Source organism: Rhagoletis pomonella, unplaced genomic scaffold (assembly GCF_013731165.1).
Source record: "Rhagoletis pomonella isolate Grant_MI unplaced genomic scaffold, Rhpom_1.0 Rhpom_scaffold_00004, whole genome shotgun sequence".
In the NCBI taxonomy this organism is placed as follows: Eukaryota; Metazoa; Arthropoda; class Insecta; order Diptera; family Tephritidae; genus Rhagoletis; species Rhagoletis pomonella.
In genome coordinates this window covers 57,871,168-57,896,240 of record NW_023458558.1, presented here as the reverse complement: position 1 = coordinate 57,896,240, position 25,073 = coordinate 57,871,168, and the positions used below count along the sequence as shown (strand labels likewise).

The following is a 25,073-nucleotide window of genomic DNA, read 5'->3' as shown; positions in this document are numbered from 1 at the left end:
CGCTTTAACATATAGCTCCAATACGACTGGTTACTCAGATATGTGTTTTTGCGCTATAACTCTAACCTTATATCTGAATAATAAATTGTATGCGTGGTATATGTTACAGTGAACCTGAATTTTTACCTGCTTAATTGGAGGAGTCATACCGCATAACAACGTCTCTGAACAATCAGTTGTATGGGAACAAGATGTTATAGTGAACCAATTTTAATGCTTTTTAGAGATAGTGAAGGTAATATTAAAATTCAATCGTGTGCAAAATTTTAGTAAAATACCTTCAAAACTGAGGGAGTTTTTTGTAAAATAGTTAAAATTTAAGCAAAGTTTCAAGTACCACTATCTCGAAAAGTGGAGCCAATCGGGTAAAACTGGGGACGCCATTGGATTTAGAAGGCTCCAGTTAAGTAAGAGCAACTATCAGAACCTTTGTCGGAAAAAAGATGATTTGATAACACGCTCGAAATATTCTGACTACTAGAAGGAGCATCACTAAAAGTAGTAAATCTGGGCTTTTACACACTCCTAGAGAACATTTTGTTAAGCATTTAAAGTTCAAAACCGCGTATTAATGAAATGCAAAACCGCGTATGTGAGATTGGCATAAATTATTTTCTAGAGAGTAAAAGCACTCATATTTCTCAATGGTCGTCTCTTTTATAAAGCAATCGCATTTCTGCCTACTATATTTCAGGACGAATGGATAAGGATTGAGCCAAGAGCTTGTGTGAGCAAATCCAATATTTGGCAACAGATGTCAGTTATGCGGTTTTGTGCTTTAAACGACGATATGTAACGTTATAAGGACTTGGTTGGTTGGTTGGTAGAAGCGTCGCTGATTGTATCTGCTTTCATGATTCGTTTAGTTCGTCAAACCAGTTGGATTTTCCGATGAATCTATTTAGGTTAGTAATGGTGACTTGGGAAATCTCCTCAAGATTTTGGATGGAAAACTCCCGAGTGTGTTCTGCCTTATTTGTGCCAATGCTGGGCACTCGCAAAGATAGTGTGGGACCATTTCTTTACTTCCCTCAAGACCCATTTTAGCTGCATGTTCACCAATGGGCCAATGCCCCGTTATAGAGGCTATTATTTTGACCATATCATTCCTCGACCTCTTGAGAAGTTATTTTGTCTTTGGCTTGTCATAGTACGCCCATATGTTCCTCGCAGCTTTGAAGGTTGTTCCAACGTGTTTCCGCCATACGTGTGAATTGCAGATGCAGTTCCCTTTTGATGAGTCCGAGTGGACAATTTATTGTTTCTGCTTCGGATTCATCGAAAGATGCTCAGGCCTTAGTCAACTCAGTCAGCTTTCTCATTTCCGTGTATGTTACTATGGCCGGGAACCCAGATTAGAGGGATGTCTATTAACTCTGTCGCCGACCAGTACTTACAAAAAGATTTGAACCGTTTAAATTATTTTTCAAGATGTTTTTGGAATAAAAATTACGCTCAAGATCGCAGAGTATATTATCTTTAAAAGTCGGTTTGTTCTCAGAGCATACCTCTTGCTAAGGTATCAATTTATTCGTAATTGTTTGTAGAATACAATATATATTCAAAAGTTTTTAAAATGAAATGTGTCATAAACTATACGCGATAAACCGAAAATTTTAGAAATCGTGAAAAGTAGAGTTACACACTTTCGTCACTTGCCATTTAGTTATTTATTCAAGCACACTTTAGTCACCAACTACATATGAAGTGTATACATAAGTACTAATTGCACATAACCTATCAAAGCGGTACATGGTGTGGTTCAAAAGTTATGAAATTATTAATTTATCACCTCTTAAAAATTACATAAAAAATTCACTTGTTTTTAATATTTCTTTGAACTAAAACATCTATAACTCAAAAGGTATGCAACAAATTGATTTAACATTTTTTTGAGGTTTCAATTATACGCCTATGAATTATAACCAAAAGCAACCATCTTGATATAGTTTACATCAATGAATATAAAGCTAAATAACAAATACGTTACCAGTTTTTTTAGATTTGCACATATGTGCGTACTAAAGCACATGTACACACGTACATATGTAAGTTTGCATATTTTCCATTAGTTCGGGTAAATTTTTGAAAAAACGTAAGGAGTAATGCCGACAGCTGGTTAAGCTTAACGGCTCTAAAAACTAGGAACAGGCATATGCAGATTATGTGACCTGCCTCATTGTAGGCCCTTCTATGTTAGTTGTGTGGTGGAAAGTGCACACCTGCCTTTAGAGGAGTCACTATTCAGATTTCTTCTGAAATAAAATATTTAGGTCTAATCCTAATAGTAAACTTTTATGGACGTCTCACGCTGTACAGAAAACCCCCAAAGCCTTAACAACGTTATGGCTATGTAAACAGGTCTTTAGTAGAGAATCAGGTCTGTAACGTAGTGGTATCCTGTGGATTTAAACCTAAATGATAAGAGCCATAATTAGCAATGTATCTGTGGGAGAGGTTTCCCTACAACACCTGGATCTCCTTTAGATGCAGTGCTAAGCCTACAGTCACTTTATATTTTTCTCCGCAGGGAGCCCTTTGGCTTGATAAAGTGTGTGGGGTAGTACGCCACCGTTGCCTTTGCTGAAGATTTACTAGAACGTTCAGTTCCCTGAAGCTGAGAGCTGGCTTAACCCCAATACTGGGTAAAGGCTTACACATTTTAGAGTCGTTAGGTGTGGCTGACTAACTGGTGCAAGTTAAGGATCGGAAGCGTATATCGGAAGTAACGGGAGTAATCGTCACTTCTGTCTTGGAGAAAATGCCTCGGGTTTTCAAGCCGTGGAATTCGCAATCCGAAAGTCCATGGGCTACATTGTGCAAACTAAGTCGAGAAGCAGGAATCTCTAGTGAAAACCAAGCTGCACTTAAGGCATTGTCCAGCTCTCTAATTACTTCCAAATTAGTTCGGCAAGGCAAGTCTCAACTAACTTGTGTAGCAAAAAAATTAACTAACTAGTATTGAGACATCGGACCATTTGGCTAGAGAAAGCTCACAACATGGGTGAATACTTCATGCAGCAATTACTGGGAGGTAGTGATGTACAAAACCGAGGAACAGGAACCGGACAACTGGAACTGAAACTCAATTCCACAAGAACCAAAAAACGCATCCAGAAGAACCGAGACTCGATTCCAAAAGATGCGAAAAACAGGAGCGGAAGAACCGAAGCTCGACTAAAGAAAAACCGATCCGGACGAATCGATACCAAAAGAACCGAAAAACGATTCTGGAACCTCAGTTTCGATGCCAAAAGAACCAGTAAACGGTTCGGGAAGAACCGAACTTCAAAGGAAACGAAAAAAGAAAAAAACCATTCAAATGAACCGAAAAAGAATCCTACAGCAAGGAAAGTGAGGGTGCTGGAAGTAATAAAAGGAATCAGAAAGTATGTGTGTGTAAGTTATGTATGTAGAATATTGAGTGACAGATGGTTACGGTGACCATAAATATGGATTCAAAATGAAGGACAATTTTTCAAAAATATGCCTACATATATTTAGGTGGTATAAAAATATTAAAAGAGTATTTATGATTCTAAATTCTTATTGCATTTTAGACTTTAAAAATGAATAACGTTTTCTTCATCGATATTAATCTTTTTTTACGTGAATATTTATAAAAGTATAGTAAAACATATTATAATTGCAATAGCGAAAAGTGAAAATCTTTAAAAGATTATTTTATAGGCAAATTTGGAGTCGTTAAAAACGAAAACAATGCCCTTCTTTTTTTGTTTTTTGGTACTTTTCGAAGTTATATGTCAAAAATCGACGACATGAATCGACGTAAATGACGAGTTACAAAGTGCCCTTTACAAAAATATTCAATTTGTGCAGACTGTAATGATATATCTTCTTTATCAAATTTTAAAATAATGAAAAAAAATAATCAAATGAAACTGCGTATTTGATTGAAAATCTAACTTTTTTCGACGAAAAGTACCAAAAAACACTTTTTTAAAAAAATCCATCCATTGTCCTATAATTTTAAAATAACGATAAAATGCGTGACAAATGCAGGACACTTGGAAAAAATCAGTACATTTTGAGGTTTATCAGGTTTGAAAAACTACGCAGGACCGACAATTGAAAAACAGTACGGTCCTGCAAAAAACAGAACGGATGGTCACCGTACAGATGGTGCAAGTCGAAAGAAATATTTGTGAGCCAATCTCAGCGTACTTACATATGTATGTAGTGTGGATCTGTTTCTCTTTTAGTAATTTATGTATATATGCGCCATACATGCATACATATGTATATATGCAAATACCCGAGCGCTGCCTGCACTGGGAATGCCTGTATTACAAGGAAGAAAATGCACAACACCGTCAGCTGATTATTAAAAATCTAATTTCTAGCGCCTTCAAAGTGGCACTTTACCCTAAAAAATTTTAGGGGGTTATAAAACTGCATACTTAAAAAATCTGAATAATTTATTTTTTATTTTTTAGGAATAATTGGTAGTTTGTTGAACTTTTATAATTTATGTACTGAGCTTAAAACGTGGATTTATATGGTGCTGGTTATATAAAATGCTAGCCTTTTATACACAAAATAATAAACAAAAGAAAAATATCCAAAGCTTGTCAAAATCTCGCTTAACTTAATCAGCTGACCACAAGTGTATATTGAGTAGGACCTTTTTCCAGGGGAGATGCTCCTTAGCGACTCTTTTCGGAGTCCTAATTGTGCCCTTTGCTGACTCCGTTGGTTGGCTGGGTTAGTACTATACATATTTGTAAATGGTAAGTATACGCCATGTGTAACCTTTTTAAAATGTTTACTTTTCGCATAACCTAAGGTAGTGAGTATTAGTCATCATCTTAAATTGCAGATTAGTTCATCACTTCGCCTTGACGATCACTCTTGCTTACATAGTTCGTTATCAATGTTTCCTTAAGCAACAACAACATCGATACAATTGCAAAAAAATAAAAAATCTGTATACAAAATTCGAAGGGCGCCAGCTTGTTTACAGCTCGTGCGTGGTTAATAAAATGAGTAAACAATAACAATCAATTACGGAACATTGTAGGGGTAAAGAAAAACAACGAGGTGGTTAAAGTTGTTGTTTGAGCTTTTTTCCCTCTTGATAACAAATAAAGAAAAGCAAGCTATGTATGTGTGTATATTCTTATTGCAAGGTACGCTTTGCTTCACCAAACTTTTTACAATGTACATATGTAGATACATACGTGTGTATATTAGGATGGTCCCAAAGAAAAGTAAAGACGGAATTTTAAAGTTCTCACACCCTGGATTATTCTAAACCTAAAGACAACCCTGTTTATTTTTGTTTTTTTCCTTAAAGGAAAAAGTTTTCCATGTATTTGGTATGGGAAAAATAACTGTTTTTCGTATAAATGGTGTAGAATTCTTGTTAACTAATATTCTCGATCGGATAACTCTGTTTCTCTTCAACAGATTTCCACTGGTAATAAAAAATTGTTAATTTAACCAATTTTTAATATTAAATCTATTTTATAGGTCCCCCAAATCCCCAAAGAAAATCTTTAGTATTTAAAAATGGTACAATAAAAAACTGGAATTATTATTGGAAGTCTCCTTAAGAGATTTTTTTTTTTAATTTTGATGGTCAAGAAAATGTTTTGAGATAGCCATGAAGAAGCAGATAAAAATGATAATGAAAATTCAGTTCAAAATTAAAGTTAAGACAAGGAATGAGATTGGGATAAAAACAAACACTAAGATAAATGCAAAGACGAACACATGGAGAAATACAAAGGAGAAGAGAAAGACAGTGATAAGGGTCAGGAAAAAATTAAGATGTAGACATAGTATCCAATAATAAAATACTTGACGGATTTGCAAAAGTTAGTTTGTATCTTTATTTTGTGGCCTACTTAAAATTTCATGGTTAAAATAATTGTCTGAGTGAAATATATAGTAGAATTTCATGGGAAATATTTTCGTGGAACATTTTGACCCATTAGCTCTCGCTTCAAAGGGTCCTTTTGACTCTTACTTCCAGAAAACCCTCAAAAAGCCACTTTTATAGTTCGCTAGAAGATTGATATGTTCTAGAAAATAAGTTTTGGAAAACTTTACTAGGGGTCTTTTCAGAAAAAACTTCATATCAACAACGTAAAATTCTCCAAAAGTTCAATCAAAAAGTTGATGCAAAAAAGGAATAAACTCAATTTTAAACCAATGTTTCTAAAAAAAACCAATTTCTCCTTTGCTGCTTTGAAATAGATGCTAATTAAGCAACTATTATTGAGCTAATTACCAGGTTATTAGTTGTATTTATATTTTTGATATAAGCAACTCCTTACGCAAAACTCACTTCACTAACCCTTTTATGACCATAAGCATATAATTATAAATTTTGATTTGAAATATAAAATAAAATTAACCGATGTTTTTGAAACTAAATTCTTAAATAAAAAAATCAATCTAAGCTGAGGATAAACCAAACAATTGGAAGTCTTATATTCATTTACTTATTACTGTCGATATTTCGCCTTTAATCTGAAAGCTTTTTCAGGAAATCTTGGCTTTGTCTGATCTTTCTCCTAAAAAATTTCATTAATGTTAACTAAAAACTAATTTTCTCAAACTTTTTTGTTATAAAAAATTCACTAATCTCATCAACACCTTTTTCGCAATTTTTCAGTGGATTTTTTATATATTTTCGGGGATGTTTTTCTTTCCTTAATAATAATTGTGTGCACAAAAATAATAAATTTTTTCATAAATAATGAAAATTTTTTTTTATAATTCTGGTAGACATTTTTCTCTTAAAAATTGTATTTACCTACATTATTTTTCGTAAACTACTTAACACCCTAATAAAATAAAAACCAATTATTTTTATTTTTTTAATTTTTTTTATCAAAAATAATTTCTCCCGAAACAAATAACTTTCACTGCTAATTCTACAAAAAAAAATTTGTATCTATTGTTTGGAAAATCTTTTTCTAATTTGGGTTAAAATATTGTCTTCCCTAAAACTGTTTTTTTAGTTATAATTTTTCCGTAAAAATAATTTTTCCCTAAAAAAATGTACAAACTATTTTTTCTAAACATTTTTTCTAATTTTGATAAAAATATTTTTTTTTCTGAAATTTCCTGATCAAGATAACATTCTAAAAATTCAAAATATAAAACTGCTAAAATCTAACACGATTTCTTCTTAAATAGTGAAATAAATTTTTGGGAAATATGTTTCCCTTAGCCCTGAAATGGTTAAATGAATTAAGCTGAACATAATGTACAAACTTGTCTCCTTTTTCACCAATTTTACGAATTGGGAGTTAAGAAATTGTTACAAATATGTACTATACAACTACACAACTCTTATCGTTTTCAGCACAAATACACTTAACTGCTAGATACTCAAAATGGGAGCAGGCACAGCACAAGTATATTTTTGTAGTACTTATACCCCTCAAAAAATTTTTCCAAACAGACGTAAAGATCAGATTTTTTGCCGGGTTTTCTAAAATGAAAAAAAACTGTGCACCCTTCGATTCTTTTACGAAATTTCGGAAGTAAATGGGTAAAGCAATGAAAATAATGCTGCTATGAGAAGAATTTCTAGCAGAATTTTTCCAGAATTTTCTTTATTTTTCGTACAGAAGATTTCGTTAAGATTTCGGAAACTTTGGTTTGCAGGGTACATTCATTTGTTGTTTAATCAATCTTAGGCATATACGACGAATATGCTCTTTTTGTATGTATTAAAAGTAGTGCCAGTTTGGTGAAAGTTCTGCTTTTCTCTGCCATAAAAAGCTTTTGTGGATAAAATTTCATTAAAAGGGGTCTATTGGCTGTGATCTAAAAGCTTAAACCAAACTCCAACCAAAAGTTGAAAATCAAAGTATTGAGTCTCACATCGCCCGTAACTAAATTGGTTAAATTTTCAGTTACACACTTGTGAACTATTGGCTGCGCCACTGGCACATGCTTCAGGCTCTTCAGCTCAAATAACAAAAATTTTCCAATAAAGTTTGCCAAAGCGTAAAGTGTGAAGAACTAACATTACAAGCCAATTGCTTGCCACTTATTTTCTGATTTCTCTGCACAAATAACAGTCGAAGAGTTGAGAAAAAAAAATTTTTAATTTGTGCATGAAATAAAATAGAATAAAAGGAAAAAATAAGGGGGAAATGGGGTAAAATAATTAAAGAAACGAAGGCCAATCTTTCCGCGTTGGCAACTTTTCTTCAAAGAAGTGGCAACTAACACACGGTAGGACCATGTGAACGTAAGATTTGTTTAAAAAAAAAAGTCAGCTGACAATGGCAATAAACATTTTCAGAGTTACATATGCCATGAGTAATTCTGAAGATGCTTATCACGAAAGCCGTCTGCTGTTTGGAGGCAGTGTAAAATTGCCTTTGTATTTCAATCCCAAGACGTACAGCACAATTTGTAGGATAAGTACGGCCAAACACTTAAAAAATATATGAGCACCAAATTTTGTTTTTTTCGTTCTTTTTTGTTGAAGTTTAAATGCCAGCCAGTAACCAGCGTTGAACTGTGACAACAAATTGATGAGTGTCAGGAATGGAGGGAAAAACTTGCAACTTCAGAAAATACATGCGCAGGAAAAGGAAAGTGCAAAAACTTATCCAAGCAAGCAGAAAAAAAAAAACGATTGAAAAGTTGTTGAGCAGTGATTGAAATGATTTGCATGCGCGCTGAAAGCAAAAGAAAACGCAGAAGCAAAAGCAACCACGAAGGTGTATATGGGTGTATATGTGCTGCAACACTTCATGGGAACAACAATAAATTACTTAAGTATAACTCGTATAGATGCAGTGCAAGCTCAAGTAGGCCATTTTTACATAGTATGTAAAGCTGCAGCAGAAGCTTAAGAATAAAAGCAGAAATAAAAAAAAGGCAAAGCCACTGAAGCGCATGTAAAGGCGAAAGTGATCGACAGTCAGGCGCTTGGCAGCTGTCAACTGGTAGTAGCTGCTTGAAAATCAATGCATAGCCACTTAAGTCGAAAGGCTTTCCACTCGGCAAATTCATGTGCACTTGTGCGTGAAAGCACTTTTAAATCATTGCAAAAAATCATTCAATCCCATACACATACATAGGTAGTATTTCAAAGACGCATTGATTGCTAGCAATTCATTAGTATTCGAGGGAGTGATGGTACTTATTCAATAATCGCATCAACTCAGATTAGTGATCACGGTCTATTTAGAACGCATTCATTTTTAGTACTGAAGCGGCAACATTTTTTGAATAAAATTTCATTTATGCTCAAAAACTCTAAGCAAAGTTTAAGTTTTTCTTTATTAATTGTTCGTTGGTTTTCTAATTAATATCGGTTTTCCTTCCTTAAGGGTAGACTTTTACCCATTTTGAAATATCATACATATACATATGTATTTTGAACGGAAAAATTTAAAATCAGTGAATATTTGGTGCCTTAAACTATTGGGAAACCAAATTTTAAATTTTTTCTTGCACTGAGAAAATATTTTTGTTACGTCAACTAAATATGTTTCTCTTAGCACATGCTTTGGTTATAGTTACCAAATCTTGTGTTCGAAGAAATACATACTTTTAGCTAGCGCTTTTCTTAATGTATGCATACTTTTGCAGGTTCTTACAAGCTTTTTTATTTTACATTTATAAATTTTTTCAACCTTGTACAGTGGACACCACCACACCACCTTCGGCCGATTTCTTTTCGTTGTCAACGGTATCAGATGAACTATGCGCGGTACTGAGCAAAACTATGAACTTCTTCTTCCAATTAATATATGAAACTAATTGTATATCCTCGGTAAACACAAGTGTTTAGGTATACAAAGGAACTTTTTATTATTTCAGTAGCTTCGGTTGAATTCATGTGTTGTATGTTTTAACATAAGCGACTCTTTTCACAATACATTTTTGTAAAGAGATTACAAAGATAAAAAGCCTGAAGGCCAATGCGGAAGAAGCGAATCTTCATTAAGAAAAATCCAGAAAACACAATAAATTTTCTAATATTTATATTTAGTTGTAATTTTTTTACATTTTCTACAATTGCTTAGTAAATTTCTACAGTATCAACCAGTGGATTGTTTTAGCTAAAGGTATGGAATGTTTTATTTGAACATGTATCTTTGTCTTGGTATTTGTTCCCATCTATGCCTTTGCGGTTGTTTTTGTTTTTGAATTTTCCGCAATCTTAATATTCATCATAATGTGAATTTAATTTTATTTTAATTTTTAATTTTATTTAATTTTTATTTTATTTTTAATTTAATTTTAATCTTCATATCCGCCTGCATCTTCATATTTATTTTAATCTTCATTTTCTCGAGATAAACGAAATTTTCTGTGAGCCAGTCGGTCTTAGAGCTGACATCAGGTTAATCACTAGTATTCTAATCAGACAGGTACGTCTCCGTTTTCATGTGCACCGGAATAGTCTACTCACAAATATCAAGTAGCAGACGTCTCGCGTCTTTCTGGAGTTGGGTAAAAAAAGGCTTACTGATATAAAAGTAAATTGATCCTTTTAGAACTACAATGTATATGTATGTATGTATTAAAAAATATCTATTAACAAACAAGACTTCTCAGGACTAGGTGCTAAGCATAAGGGGACACTTTACACGATAAGCTCGAATTTACTAAGCTTGTGCTAAGATTATTCAGGCGAATACTAACACCAAGCGCTTAAATGCGTGCTATTAACTGCTTCAGGAGCAGCAATTTCTTTTGTAAAGTTTTGCATGTGTACTTCTCAAGTGTCATATAACAAAACTTTCTAAAGTAAAAAGTTAACGACACTTCAAAGCAGCTCTAGTCTCACGCATCCTCCGACAACACGTGCGAGATTTTTGCGAACACTGCATGACTTACAACCATATGGCATTTTATTATTTACTACCATTGGCCACAGTGCCGATCCACAATTTGATCGAATAAATACATTTTTTATATGCTATATGTACATGAAAACAACCTGGTCTCCACTAGAGATATTGTAAAACCTGAGAATACTGTGGGTAAATAATGAACACGAATAGTTTTCTGTAGTGTTCAATCAGAGTAAATTTGTCCACATGTGTATGTAACATATATACAATCACAATGAACAATATTTATTCTATTTTCCATTGAAATTCCATTTAGGATTGCATGTACGAAACTAGAGCAGTAAAATACTGTAAAAACGTATGTTCGTTTCATTTATATGGAAATACATGCCTTGCAAACCTCAAATCGTCGCCGATGCCATTGGATGGCTTTATAAGTGTCGAGTTAAGTATCAATTCACGTTTTATATTGATACTGAAATACTCTATTGTTGACACTTTTACACTGAAAGAGATTCTCACCTTCAACATTTATAGATTCTCTGCCACCAAAGTGATCAGTGTGGCCCTAACGTGTCAAGGATACCAGCATTTTAGTGTAGAAGATAAAAAGGTATGCATTCTTGTGGGCGGTTTTTGTTGTTGCTGAGTAAGCACTTCAGAAATTTCCCAGACTATTGCAGTGTTTTTATTTATTTTTCTTATTCCAAACATTCAGATTTTGGCAATACTTATGTACAAACATATGTATGTACCTATAGACAGGTGTTCAGCCGCATTGCATTCGTTTTATATAGAGCATACTAAGCTGCTTTGATGTTGGAGATACGGCATTCCGGTTGCAACATTATTTACAGATGTGGGCTTCATGCCTAATGCTGTGTGCTTACACTGGCAGTTAACTTCAGTAAGAGGAATATAACCGAACTATATAGGTAGGTGTAAGCCAACACATGGCATATGTATGCATGCGAATCGAGACTATTTTATATGCATTGTATTGTGCATTGTACTCGTATTGTGTGTTGCTGCTATCAATTTGCATGGCACATTGGCTGCTGCAGCCATCGTAAACCAAAGTGTCTAAAGTGTTGCGGAAAATAATGGAATATTGTAATGCCAAAGATTTGTGTACACTTGGTGTGCATTGTTTTTCGTTAGGTACAGAGAGAGTTATTGTAGATGCGCCGAAAACATTTAAGGAGATGAGTGAGCGTGAAGATTTGGTGAAAGTAGCTGGTTGAATATAAGTATCCAGTCCTCGAAAACTCTTTGGGAAAATTTTTTTGAACTCAACAATATAGAAGTAAATATATTTTGAATCTAATTATATGTAAAAAACAAATTTTTAGCTGTATTTTAACATGTCAAGAAAATAAAAAAAATTGAGAACATCAGCGTTTTTATAAAAAAACCGACCAGCGCGTTCTCTTAGAAAACTTGTTTTTTTTCAAAATAAAAAAACACTTTTCTCTTTTTTTTATCACAAATAACAATAATTTGAGGTAGCTTTTATGAATTTCAAAAAAAAAAATTTTTGAACCACTCTAATATACATATATGCAGCAATGGCGCACGAAAAAGTCATTAATTCGCTTGCATTTGTAACCACTACCTTGAGTATCCCTGAACATGCCTTTTGCATGTGATGAGGACGCGTGACTTGCCTGCAATCGATTTGAAAAAAAAAACAGGAAACCAGTGAACAGAGGTTTTGACAGCTTCATATCAAATCTGCGGTTGAACGCTTTTGCACTGAGTAACGCTCAACTTAGCTGACGCTCGAATGACAGCATCACTTGTATTTTCGAATCGCTGCATCGAGAGTTTGTGTTCAATTTATCCAAAACACTATGAACTAACTAACTAGCAGGCACGCGAGCAAATGCCAACCATAAAAGGAGATGAAAGAATGAACGAGCATGCACAAGTGCTCGTCGAAAGAGATGCTAGTAAGTGCAAGCATATTCATACTCTGCATTCGTAATAATTTTTGTATGCATCTTTACATATATTACATTGCTATGTTCGCCCGACCATACGTTCCGACCTGTAGTTGTCACACCAACGCCTTCGAATTTATTGAAGTTAGTCATACGCTACGTAGTGCGACCGCCTTAAATGTTTACTGGGCGTATTTGCGCGACGGTACGAATGGGGTTGGATGCTACTAGGTGTCGTTTATTGATCATGTTCTTAGTTGTTGTGTTATTGTGGATGAAATGGTCATAACAAAATGGTTACAAATTTTGGACAAATTGTAGAAATAAAAACAGAAACTAAATAGATAATGAATCTTAAATAAAAATTACATATAAAATATTTAGGAAAACTTCTGTATGCATAAATTAAATAGTATTTAAATATCTTTCCAGTTCTTCGCAATATCGTACTGTTGAACATGCTTTTTTCATGGCGTCAAATAACTTTATGAAAACCCAGTTTCTGCCCATTTGAAGAAAGCTGGTGGAATGACGAACTGTGCGAGGTTTTTAACGACATGAACATAGTTAATCGCATAGAATACAACGATTGCGCTGGCTTGGGAATGTTTTATGTATGGATGTCGACGATTTGGTGAAAATATCCCTCGACTTTGGAATCGAAGGCAAGGACGCCCACGAACACAATGGAAGAACCCAGTGAAGGAAGACCTATCCGCACTTGTGATGAAGAACTCGCACAAATCCGCAAAGGAGAGATGCAACTGTCGAAGCTTTTTGGTCTCGGCTCAAACCGGCAAAAGGTTTTAGTGCCAAGTGAGAACAAGCGTCCGAAAGCGACCAGGTTATATGGTACCATAATTATGTACCAAAAAAGGTTAAATTTCTAGGAGTAATACTGGACGACAAATTAGTTTGGAAAGCGCAGGTGAAAGAAGTAGGTCCATGACGGGAAGGAAAGCTGCAAATGCTTAACAAAGATAGAGACATGGCTATATGCGACGATAGTACGATCTATGATAGATTATAGGGCCATCATTTGGGTCGATAGAACTACACGACTTGGAACAATCAAGGCGCTCTGTAAGATTTAAAATCTGGCATGTGTGTGCATAACTGAAGCCATGAGAACTTTTCCAACCGCATTCATGCAAGTTCTTTTAGATCTTACCCCTCTTCATATCAACATACACACCAAAGCGAAAAAAGCTTTACCAATATCGCGGCAGTAGGGTTTCTTAGATGTGATAAGTTGGATATTCTGACGAAGAAGTATCCTGAAATACCGAGGGAGACCTTTCACCCGAGGTTCAGCTTAGAAATGTTTCAAAACTGATTTGAGTAATAGGAAGAGTTGGACAGGCATATCCGAGACATATGGAATAAACCAACATATGATAACCTGATAAACGAATAGCTCATTGACTGAAGAGGGTACTGGGGTAGGTGTAGTTGGATCGAGGTTAAGATATCTGGCACCCGTGGGAAAGCATATGCCCATTTTTCAGGATGAAACATACGCCATAGAAGGATGAGCGGACTTTTCATCGGCCCAAAGCCTTTCTGTGGCATAGGAAAAGGGGAGTACTCTCTCCCCTGGTCCGCTTAGAGGAAGAGGCTAACAGAAATCGCTACTAAGTTAATCTACCAGGTCTAAAGCAGTCCAAATCACTCTTAGGAACAAATAAGTAGGTAACGATTTAAGGAATCTATGATCTTATCCAAGAATAACTTAAGAATTATTACACGAATCCTGACAGGGCATTGCAGGCTGAACTATCACATGACTAAACTATGAATTTGCTCGCAGGAGCATCTTAAAAGGGTGTCCTGCACTGATGCACAAACGAAAAAGACACCTAGGTGAACATTTAACCCTTAATTAGGCGCATGCGGTCAAGGCCATTTCAAGTTGAACAAAAAATATGTCTTGAAGTGATTTGAGTGTGCACGCGCTCTTTCTAGCGTCGTAACTCACCGCGGGGTACGTAAATAAGTCACTGCCACAACAGCGGCGTGTACGAATGTGTCGCTACTCTTTTCAGTCCTGACCACATGCAACCACTTACGTAACATTTTTTGGCGGAAGTAAGTTTTTATTTTTGTATCTAAGTTTGAAGTCAAAGTTATGCTTTTCTTTCTTAAAGTTAACTATAATAAAGAGCTTTAACATTTATGACAATACACTTAGGTCTCTTTTTATGCGGTACATGCGTTCCTCAGAAAGCCGCATAAAAAAATCCGCATAAAAAAGTTCTTTACTTTCATACAAAAACAGGGGATGCGTTCCAGCATTTTCGAAAACCGCATAAATTCAGATACTCCATGTAAAAAATTCTAAAAAATCGCATAAAAAATCCAGTGAGGCATTATTGAGCCAAAAAAAGTATTTATATCTTCACTTCAACCCTTAGTATTCCATGTATTTTAACCAAAAAATAAATAAAAATACCACAATAAATACATGAATTATGTAAGAATACTTAAGAAAAAATTTAGAAAAAAAGGTTTTTCCTTAACAGCGGACGCTCCTCGGTAGGCAATGGCAAACCTCCGAGTGTATTTCTGCCATGAAAAACAGCTTCTCGTAAAAATACAATCGCCGTTTGGAGTTGGCGTAAAACTGTAGGTCCCTCCCCTTTATGTGACAACATCAAGGCGCACACCGCAAATTGGAGGAGAAGCTCGGCCAAACACTAACATATGTGTAAGCGCCAATCTATTATTATTATTATTATGTAAGAATACAAAGACAAATTATTTGTCAGAAGCATTTTCTTTTACACACTGAAAAAAGTAATAAAAACTCTCAAAAATGCAAAATCGCTATTGCGAAATAATGGTTTGAAAACCCGCATAAATTCAAATCCGCATAAAAAAATCCGCATAAAAAGAGACCTAAGTGTATACATTTCATTTTGTGTATTTAGTCACGGCTAGAACATCGTCGCGTACATATGTGTCGCTACTCGCTTGAGTGCTGACCCCATGCGTCCATTAACGTAACATTTCTTGGGGGAGGTAAGTTTTTAACTTTTTTTTTTAAGTTTGAAGTCGAAAATATGTTTTTATTTTTTAAGTTAACGATAATAGAGTACCTTGATATTTTTGATTATACACACCTCGTTTTTTTGTTTTGAAAACTCATTTTTTAACACTTTTATTGGGGTCACTGGGGACCCCATTCGACTAATTGTGTGATTTTCTGGATGCGCCTGAATAACGGTTAATAGCCGAGGGCTAAGTGAAATCCATACTCAAGTTTCTCTCGGATACTGGGTTAATAGACACATATAAGTGCATGAGGTGGACAGAATAGATCTCGAAGTAGCAGTGCTTTATCCCCAATAATAATAATAATAATAATAATAATAATAATAATAATAATAATAATAATAATAATAATGTACTAATAACAAAGATACGAAAAGCACACTTGTTTATGGATTTATTTAAATGCAAATGACATTAAGATCCATCTGCAAGTTGCTCTTGACAGGAGCGCCTCTGGTGCACACACTTCTTGCTGATTGAAATGTAAGAGTTTGCACTTGAAAATTAAAATGCAACTTATCTAAATTCTGCCGACCAAAAGCGAAACCAACATATAAACAGTGAGAAATAGCGATGCTAAAAAAGTGAATAAGTGGACTTTATAAAAACACGTAACACAGCGTTTATACTTATGTACAAAAAAAAAGTGAGTCTGCTGGAGCTTGGAAACTTGGCAGCGTACATTTTTTACGAAAAGGCAAACTTGTACCGTACACCTAAATATGCATTTATATGTACATGTCCATAGCGCTTGAGTAAGCATTTGCTTTGAAAATGATAACGTCTGCAGTTGCACTACGTTTGCAAATGTAAAAGTGTATGTGGATCTGTTATTGCTGTATAAACAATGGCCAAAGGCTATACTAACATCAAATAGAACGACGCAACAGTTTAAACGCGCAAAAGTGTTTACTTTTCTAACCGCAATTGCTTTGAACAGCCAGAGGAATTGTATGATGCACGAAACATACTATTTTATGGACATATGTACGTACATATGCACACACACAAAACTATTTACGCTAGGAAAAGATGTTCGCAAAAAAATAAGAATGGATGGTACGTTGCTCTTTCCAGCTCAAAAAAAATAAATAATATCCATACACTTATACAGAATGACAGAAAAATTAAAGCCTTTCAGGGAACTGACTTATTTCTAAACTTTACTATTTTCCTAGTTTCTTTGTTGGATAAAAAACTTATTGCTTTTTATTTGCTATTATTTAAAGGCTGGTATGCAGCTCTCAAGAAAACGGTCAAGAAAAAAATTCCCAAATATTTCGTGTGTGTGTCCAAGGAATTTCGAGACCTGATACTTCACCAGCCTGTTGCCTCGCTCTTTCCTCAAGAAATAATGGTACGAGCATATATTTCTGTTGCAAGCATAGGTTGCCTTGTGCTCTTTTTTCACAAAAAACTTTAGAAAACCGTAGTAGAAAGCATAGTAAATTTTTTAAGCAGTGCGTACTGCCTCAAGAAAATCTTACACAAGAAAGAGAGTTTTTTGCTTTTCTTGAGAGCTGCATACTGGCCTTAACTCTCCGTCAGACACATGTTTCGATTGGCACATTCGGTACGCATGAGTCTGGCTGGACCCACATGCAAATTGTATGAATTTATATAGAAATTATGTGCAACATTTGTTCAATTAAACTTATTTATTGTATGTTATTCAAATATTTACTTAATTTAAGGGCTTTCTTTTTTGTTTTATTATTTAAATACACTGGCGATCAAAACTGGGTGCATGTTCGACATTTTATTACTTACAGTAACATAACTTTTTTAATAATAAGCGGATTGCTTTGAAATTTTCAGAAATTTTTCCTTATTATCTAGGGTATAAAGCCCAGTAAATAGAAAAATTAACAAGTGATTCACAGCAAAAACGCAAGGCAACTATCTTCACTCAGTTTTGAACTTTTAGGAGGTATATATCAAGAGGATTGTGGAGACTCCTTTGCTTTTAATAGCGATTTTCATACGTCCGGTAATGCTCTCTACTGAGTTTTCTATGATTTCGCTTGGAATATTACCCCATTATAATTTTGCTCACCTCCAAAGCTCTTTCATGTTACTGGAGCTCGCTTGTGCTATGCTAATCCTCTCTTGACCACAGCGCTCAATTTTTCGATAGCTTTGAGGTCTGGGATTTGTGCTGGCCACCATGTTACATGTTTTTCTTTGTATGGTGTTTTTGAAGATGTTGATAAGGTGTTTCCCAAAAATATGCCTTTTTATCGTTTTGGAAACAATTAATTTTCGTTCCATCGGACCATATTACCCCTTTTAAGTGCAAAAGCTCCAATTCTCGTGACTTTTACAAAATTTAAGTGGCAGCTTAATGGCGTGGGATGTTTTGCTTGCTGGTATTTAGTGGCTTGGGTTAATATAAAAGGTATAATGAACATATCCTCCAAACAAATTTGCCGGACTTTGTAGACAAAAGCGCAAACCCTGCGGAAGAAGTTGTTTGCCAGCAGGACGGAGATCCAAAGGATTCTGAAAATATTCGACACCGCCGGCTGCTTGGGAAAAATTTTCTTGTAATTAAGTGGTCAGCACAAATCCCAGACCTCAACATCATCGCAAAATTGAGCGCTGTGGTCAAGAGAGGATTAGCATAGCACAAGCGAGCTCCGAGTAACATCATTTTAGGTAACAAGTAATTTTTTGAAAAAAAACCGACTTCAATTCTCATTTAAAAAACTACATATACTAGTGAACCCGCATGACGTCAAAACGCCAACATTTAATTAAACTATTTAAACAGGTGAAACCCTATTCAATAACCTCTAAAAATATTCCTAATGATTAATCTAAACCATTTCTCAGTGGTGCTTTTAAAGTTTACGACATACAACAATACGACACTTACGACACCGTTGTGAATCCCCCAATAATTTCTTGTAACTCTTTCATTTGACATCCATCGCTCATATTTCATATAACTTGGGTATAAAACAGTTCAATTAGACTTCTTAAATAGGTGGCAACCCTATCCAAGATATTTCCAAACTACTACCTTCTTAAACCTCTTTTATATGACACCCATATAGCGATACCTTATTCACTTGCCAAATTCCTTTACATAATTAAAATTGAATAATTTTTTTTTTACATGTGGCAACCCTCCTTTACATAGTTAAGTTATAAAACCTTTTCAAAACCATTTCGATTGCTACCCATATTTAATAATTGATTTAACTTATTAATTAATTTGAGCTCAATTTCTTAACAGGTGGCAACTTTTTTCGAAAAAGTAAAACCTTCTTGAACATCCACACCCTAAGCCCTTTAATTTGGTACCTCAGCTTTGAAAATCGAGCGGAGGGTGCGGATCTGAGGGCATTGATTAGTAAATAACTTGAGTAAAATTATTTAACAGGTGGCAACCCCTTTCGAAAAAATTAAACCAGTTTGCACATCTACAGGCCAAGCGCTCATGATCCACTGATCGGATCTTAACCAGATTAGTATGGGACCACCTCTGAGGTACTACCTTTCCGATGCAAAAAGAATTATCGGTTGACGTGGTCCAAAGTTATGCGGTAACATACATAAAAAAAATATTCCGACGAACTGATAACCTCCTCCTTTTTTGGAAGTCGGTTAAAAATGCAAATCATCTCTTGGCATGCTAATTCAAAAATTCAAAATAAAACTTTGAAAAACGGTTGCATTCCTTCATTTTAGGTAAAAATTACATAGGAATATATGTGGGTCCAGCCAGACCTATGTGTTACGAATGTGATGTATTAATCAATATCTCTATATATCTAGCTTTATATATATGATACCAACACGATTTTTTACAGATTGGTAATTCACTAAACTTTAGTAAGCTACCTGAAATTTCAAGCCTCTAGCTATATTTAAAGTACCCTTTTTTGTAATTTGAAAATGGAAAAGGCCTGGCTGGACTCATGTGTCAGACGAAGGGTTAAGAAAAAATTAATCAGTATTTTTTTCTAGTGATTGTCTAAATAACATTTTTTTAACAAAAAAAAAACTCCTGCAGGCCGTTTATCAGTTCCACATGAGTAATAGCTATTAAATGGCATAGCAATATTTGCGACAATAAGAGATAGTAAATTTTTTCCACATTCAAGCACAGTTTGTTCATACGTTAATATGTAGATGGATACGTTGTATTTTTCCATAATCGTTTTACAAAAATTGCCAACTCATACCAAATTAAAAATAAGCTTTTGTCAAGAATACTGAAATTGCAGCAAAGACAAATTAAAACCCCCATCAAACCAGTTGTAAGCAAACTGGCAAAACATTTTTAAAAATTTGGTTTATTCTTCGACGAATATCGTGCTTCCGGTGGAAAGCTTTTTTAACAAAAGACTTTGTTTCCAAAAAAAAACCTATTTAAAAATTCATATCTACGCTGTTGGGAGCTTAAAAATACTGTCCTTGGAGCCGATGTGTAGAAGCCGGCATTACCCTTATGTGGAATTTTATCTCTTCAGCGCTCTCTTTTATTGAATTCTCCCAAGAATTCCGTCAAACAAATGGTTGTACATTACACAGTTCAACACATTCACACCTTCTTCTGCAACAGAATAAGCTGCTCACAAGTTTAAAAGACGGCATCATATTAACCATTTTCGCTGAACAAAGTCATAGTCCGGCACGTCTGAGTTTAGTTTTATTAGAATCGCTAAAAATCATTGAAAATAAAATCTGCTTATTCCAAAAACATTTATTTACTTTTTTCAAGGAAAATCTCAATAGATATATGATTAAGTACAAACGATCTACAATATATTGTATTTAATTGTGGATATAATTTAGCAAAACTCAAAGGAAAGTTGCATGCAATTCACCGAGGTATAGATAAAAATTCTTTTAATACTGAGTCAACATTAACAACCATATTGCGATGAATATTGAGAAAAGCTAGCCCATTGTGTGCTCCTTCTCTGCCCATGGCTGCACATTAGACTGCGCCTTAGTTGTATGGAGAAATTTTTTTGTTAAGCTACAAAGCAAAACTCTCCCTAAAAATGTTCCTTTGGTCATGAAAAAGTTCCCTGCGAAACATTTTTGAAGTCTGACAACGGAAAGACGTGCATCAAAGCAAAGCCAAGTCATGGAATTTTTCACAAAACGTTCAATATTAGCCGTGTTTTATTTGTCCAGAAATTTAAGCTGTTAGCTTATTTTGTATGGAGGACTTACCCAAAATAATTATATCGGCTTATGAAAAGTTATCTTGGCTTGTATATTGAACAAGAGGCATTGCCATTCAGCATTAGAGAGTTTCTCCTTCAGCCAATCAGAAAGAGGCAAAAACTTTCTTTGAAACTATTTGCAGTCAAACAACTGTCAAAATTAGGCTAACATAGGAAATAAGCTAATTTCGTTTTATTTGACCAAGATTAAGCTATTTGCTTGTGATGATTGAATAGGTCAGTGGAAAATGTAATACATTCTAATGGCACTTGATGTAGTTTTGCATAGGTATAGGTATACCTTCATATAAACTCATACATATGTACATACATCCGTAATTGCTTTATGTAAGGCAGACCTACATACGTTACTGTCACTCAAGTGCCTGCCACATCAGGCTCGTTGATGCTGAATTTGAGATTTGCATGTGACAACATTAAATATGTGCCACGCTATGCCTCACCGTGCGAAACTGCTCCAGGAATGCATATTTTCTATCAATTCCCTGCAGGGAAACCGCGAGCTACTGAATCAAATTTTTTTATCGCCAAAAACGAACCAGTCCGATTGTAACTAGATTCCCACCAGGTAAAAATCATTCATGATACTTTTTCTTTCGTCTGTCGACAAACCATAGAGTTTAGGAATAGTTCGGAACTAAAGAAAAACGCATGCAGCGGGGGGTAATTGACACTTGCCAGGACACTGCCATGTTGAATTCGCCAGTTTTTTGCATGCAAAATAGATTTATCGCGAACCAATACTAGGTATAAATGTACTAGAAGTGCAGCAGTTCAGAACAAGAGATTTCCCTACTGGGTATGTGCATGCACACTTTGCTAGGGCTGTTGTCAGTAAAGAGAATCTCAACTTTTATTTTTTACCTTTTTTTTAATATTGCTGAGCGTTTAAAGAAAGCTGACATGTGCATGTCACATTTGATTTGTTTACTGATGAACTACACGTAGGCCGTAGTACATAAATGCACTTGGATATATGCATACTAAATATGTATGTACCTACTATATGTGGGCGTGTATGTGCGGGGGTGTATATAAACGTGTGTCACTTTTGGGCCGTGCAGGCGTAGCAGTGACATAGTAAGTGAGTGCACTTTCCTTCCGGTACTTTACTTTAATAGGTAATGTGAGATATGGTAACTATTAATTACCGCTGTGAAAAATTGCGCGCTAAGCAAAGACACTTGATTTACATGGAAGTTATATATGTAAATGTATGTACATATGCATAAAGCATTTGTTTTTGCGTTTATATTTGCAATATTTTTATCACTTTTTTAGACGTAATGTGGTGAATATGTATAGTTAAGTAGTAATTAGTTCCAGAATGAATGAAAATAATATTACCCAGTATATTTTATTATATAGAGTTAGTTAATTGTGTAATAGAAAATGTGAACAATGTGGAAGGATAGAATTTTATATACCAGGCATTATAGCTCTAGTTTCTTATTGCGCGCTGACGAATGACGCACGCCATCTTTCTGTTTTGCTTTAGCGTTGGCGTTACTCAACTTTGGTTATGAGGAGACTTTCATACAATACATATATTCGAACCAACGCCAACGCCAACGCAACGCCAAATTGCATGTAAACGGGCCTTAACGCTGGCATCACCGCGTCATGAAGCGACCTTACGAGTGATAACCTTGGCACGATGTATTTATGCAGCAAAAAAATAAATCTAAGTTCGGGCGAAGCCGAATATTAAATACTCGGCGCAAGTATTACAAATGATTTTTTTCATCTTTCTGAAAACTACCGTTGTATGCTAAGCAAGTGTGGTTTTATTTTCGATGATATGCTCAGTTAGACTTAAGGATGTGATGTAACGTTATTTGGTAGAAATATATAGATAAATACCCTGCAGGGAAAGCTACTAGTTGGGAACTAGACTGCTACCAGTTTACGTTTCAGCCCAACAAGTTCAATGTTTAACAACTGGTATTTTTAACATGGAGATGTTCTACGAGATGTCAATTGCCTGGGTATACATCAGCATCTACCAGCAGAAATACTAGTAGTATCACACCAGTTGGTGGGATAGTCGGCCAATTCATCTCCCGTGAATCATATACATAGTTAACAAGCTTGATAAAGAGCATATTTTTATCCCAACAGATGACTAACCTTCCAAAAAACGCTGAAGATATGGGTCTTTCAATCGATGTTTTGTATACCACCTGTATGAATTTATCGAACTTTAATTGCGCTTTACCACAAAATTACGGATCTTAACAAAAATACATAAATACATTCCTTTTCTGCCTGCTTATAATTTTTTGCTTTTATTATATGTAATATCCAATTAATTTATGTGAGACTTACCATCTAATAAACTGATGCTGAGTAAAAACACACGTGTGTCCAATATAAATTTCATTTTTATTCCACTTGGCACAGCTTCTCATATGTCGACCATATGAAGGATAGATTTAATAATACACAGCTTAGATATGTTTTCTGACTTCTTATCCTTGAAAGGGAAAGCTTAGTAATAGGAGATTATTACTATATAATACGAAGCTGAATGAAGCTGAAAATAAAAAAATTAGTAAGTAAACCAATGAGATTAGTTTGTTGTCTTAAACATTTAAAGATATTCATCGCAAGATTGAAAAACACAGTGCCAAATCAAAAACTTAATACTAAATCAGTATTTAAACGGCTGCAATCTTTTATGTGTGTGCAGTTATTAATTCAGTACTAATCATTCAAAATAGTTCAAAGACACCCTGATAGTGAAGAAACACACATGATACAAAACAAGTAATTTTTAGCAAAAAAAAACCGACTTAAAAAAGTATATATATATCTACTATATATTTCATGATTCAATGATCGAATCTAAACCAAATTAGTATGGGGCCACCTCTGAGACACTACCTTTCCGTTGCAAAAAGAATTATCGAAATCGGTTCTCGTGGTCCAAAGTTATGCGGTAACATACATAAAAAAAATATATATATTCCGATGAACTGATAACCTCCTCCTTTTTTTGGAAGTCGGTTAAAAAGAAGGTGGTCAATTGTGAAAAATTCGAAGCGGCGTTACGCAATTTAAGTTTTTCGGTAGAGGCGATTTTATATCATACATTACGGATTATATATGTTACCGGCCAATCCCGATCTTAGGACAAACTAGTTTTTCTTAGGTTAAACCAGTTCTACCTAGATCCAATAGATCCGTCTAATGTGGAGACAAGTTGGACGCAACAATATTTTGGTCGTCTACGCGGAAAGGTGTTCTGCGCAAAAATACTGGAGCCCCTTATCTAGTTTAGTCTAGGCAAAACTAGTTTGTCCTAAGATCGGGTTTGGCCGGTAACATAAATAAAACATTTGAATTAACATTTACCTTTAAAAATAGTTCAGATCTTGTCTTAAAAATATTTAAATTTTACATTAAATTCGATAGCCACTTCGCAAAAAAATTTTATATTTAGGTTAACAAAAAATTAGTTAACATATTTTAAAAATCTTAAAGGTCTTTATGCCAACTAAACATACAAAAACAAAAAAAAAACAAAAGTGTACTCTGCATGTTGAAAACAATATCTATGTTTAGTGGGCGCTAATGAATTTTGGTTAAGTCACAAAACGCCTAAAAGAGTATTAGCCGATATTTTACGTTTAAAAATTTTAAGACTTTAACACATTACGACGCTTAACACGTCTTGTGAATCCCCTAAACGTCTTTGACCATTTAACTATATCGTTGTTTATTTGGCTAAAATTAAAATATATTTTACTGTTTAATATTGGAGTTGGTGTGAAGAAAAACTTATGATTTATTGGTAGTATGCTAATGAGAACTAAAATTATCAACTTATTGAGCATCTCTCTTTATAAAGAAAAGACATTTTTCTTGTTCAAATGTTTTTAAACAAACAAAATTTTTTAATAAAAATTTGAAGGATTTTAGATATTGCGTATGGTAGAATGAAATGTCATAATCTGCTTAACTCAGGTTGTTAATATGGCCGCGAAAAAGTGACAATGGTACTACCTCCTTTTTTTTTATCATGCAAACACATAGCGACTGATTTCATACTTACAGTGGGATAA

General features: G+C 34.6%; 1 protein-coding gene across 1 annotated transcript in view; it reads right to left on the bottom strand.

Annotated features, from left to right (window-relative positions):
- LOC118738527 overlaps window positions 1-23,536 on the bottom strand; it is an 82,666-nt gene extending 59,130 nt beyond the window's left edge. The window contains exon 1 of the mRNA XM_036469463.1: window positions 23,335-23,536. Coding sequence (XP_036325356.1) covers window positions 23,335-23,389 — 55 coding nt within the window. The 5' untranslated portion in view covers window positions 23,390-23,536. The remainder of the gene's footprint in view (window positions 1-23,334) is intronic.
- Between the last annotated feature and the right edge of the window lie 1,537 nt (window positions 23,537-25,073).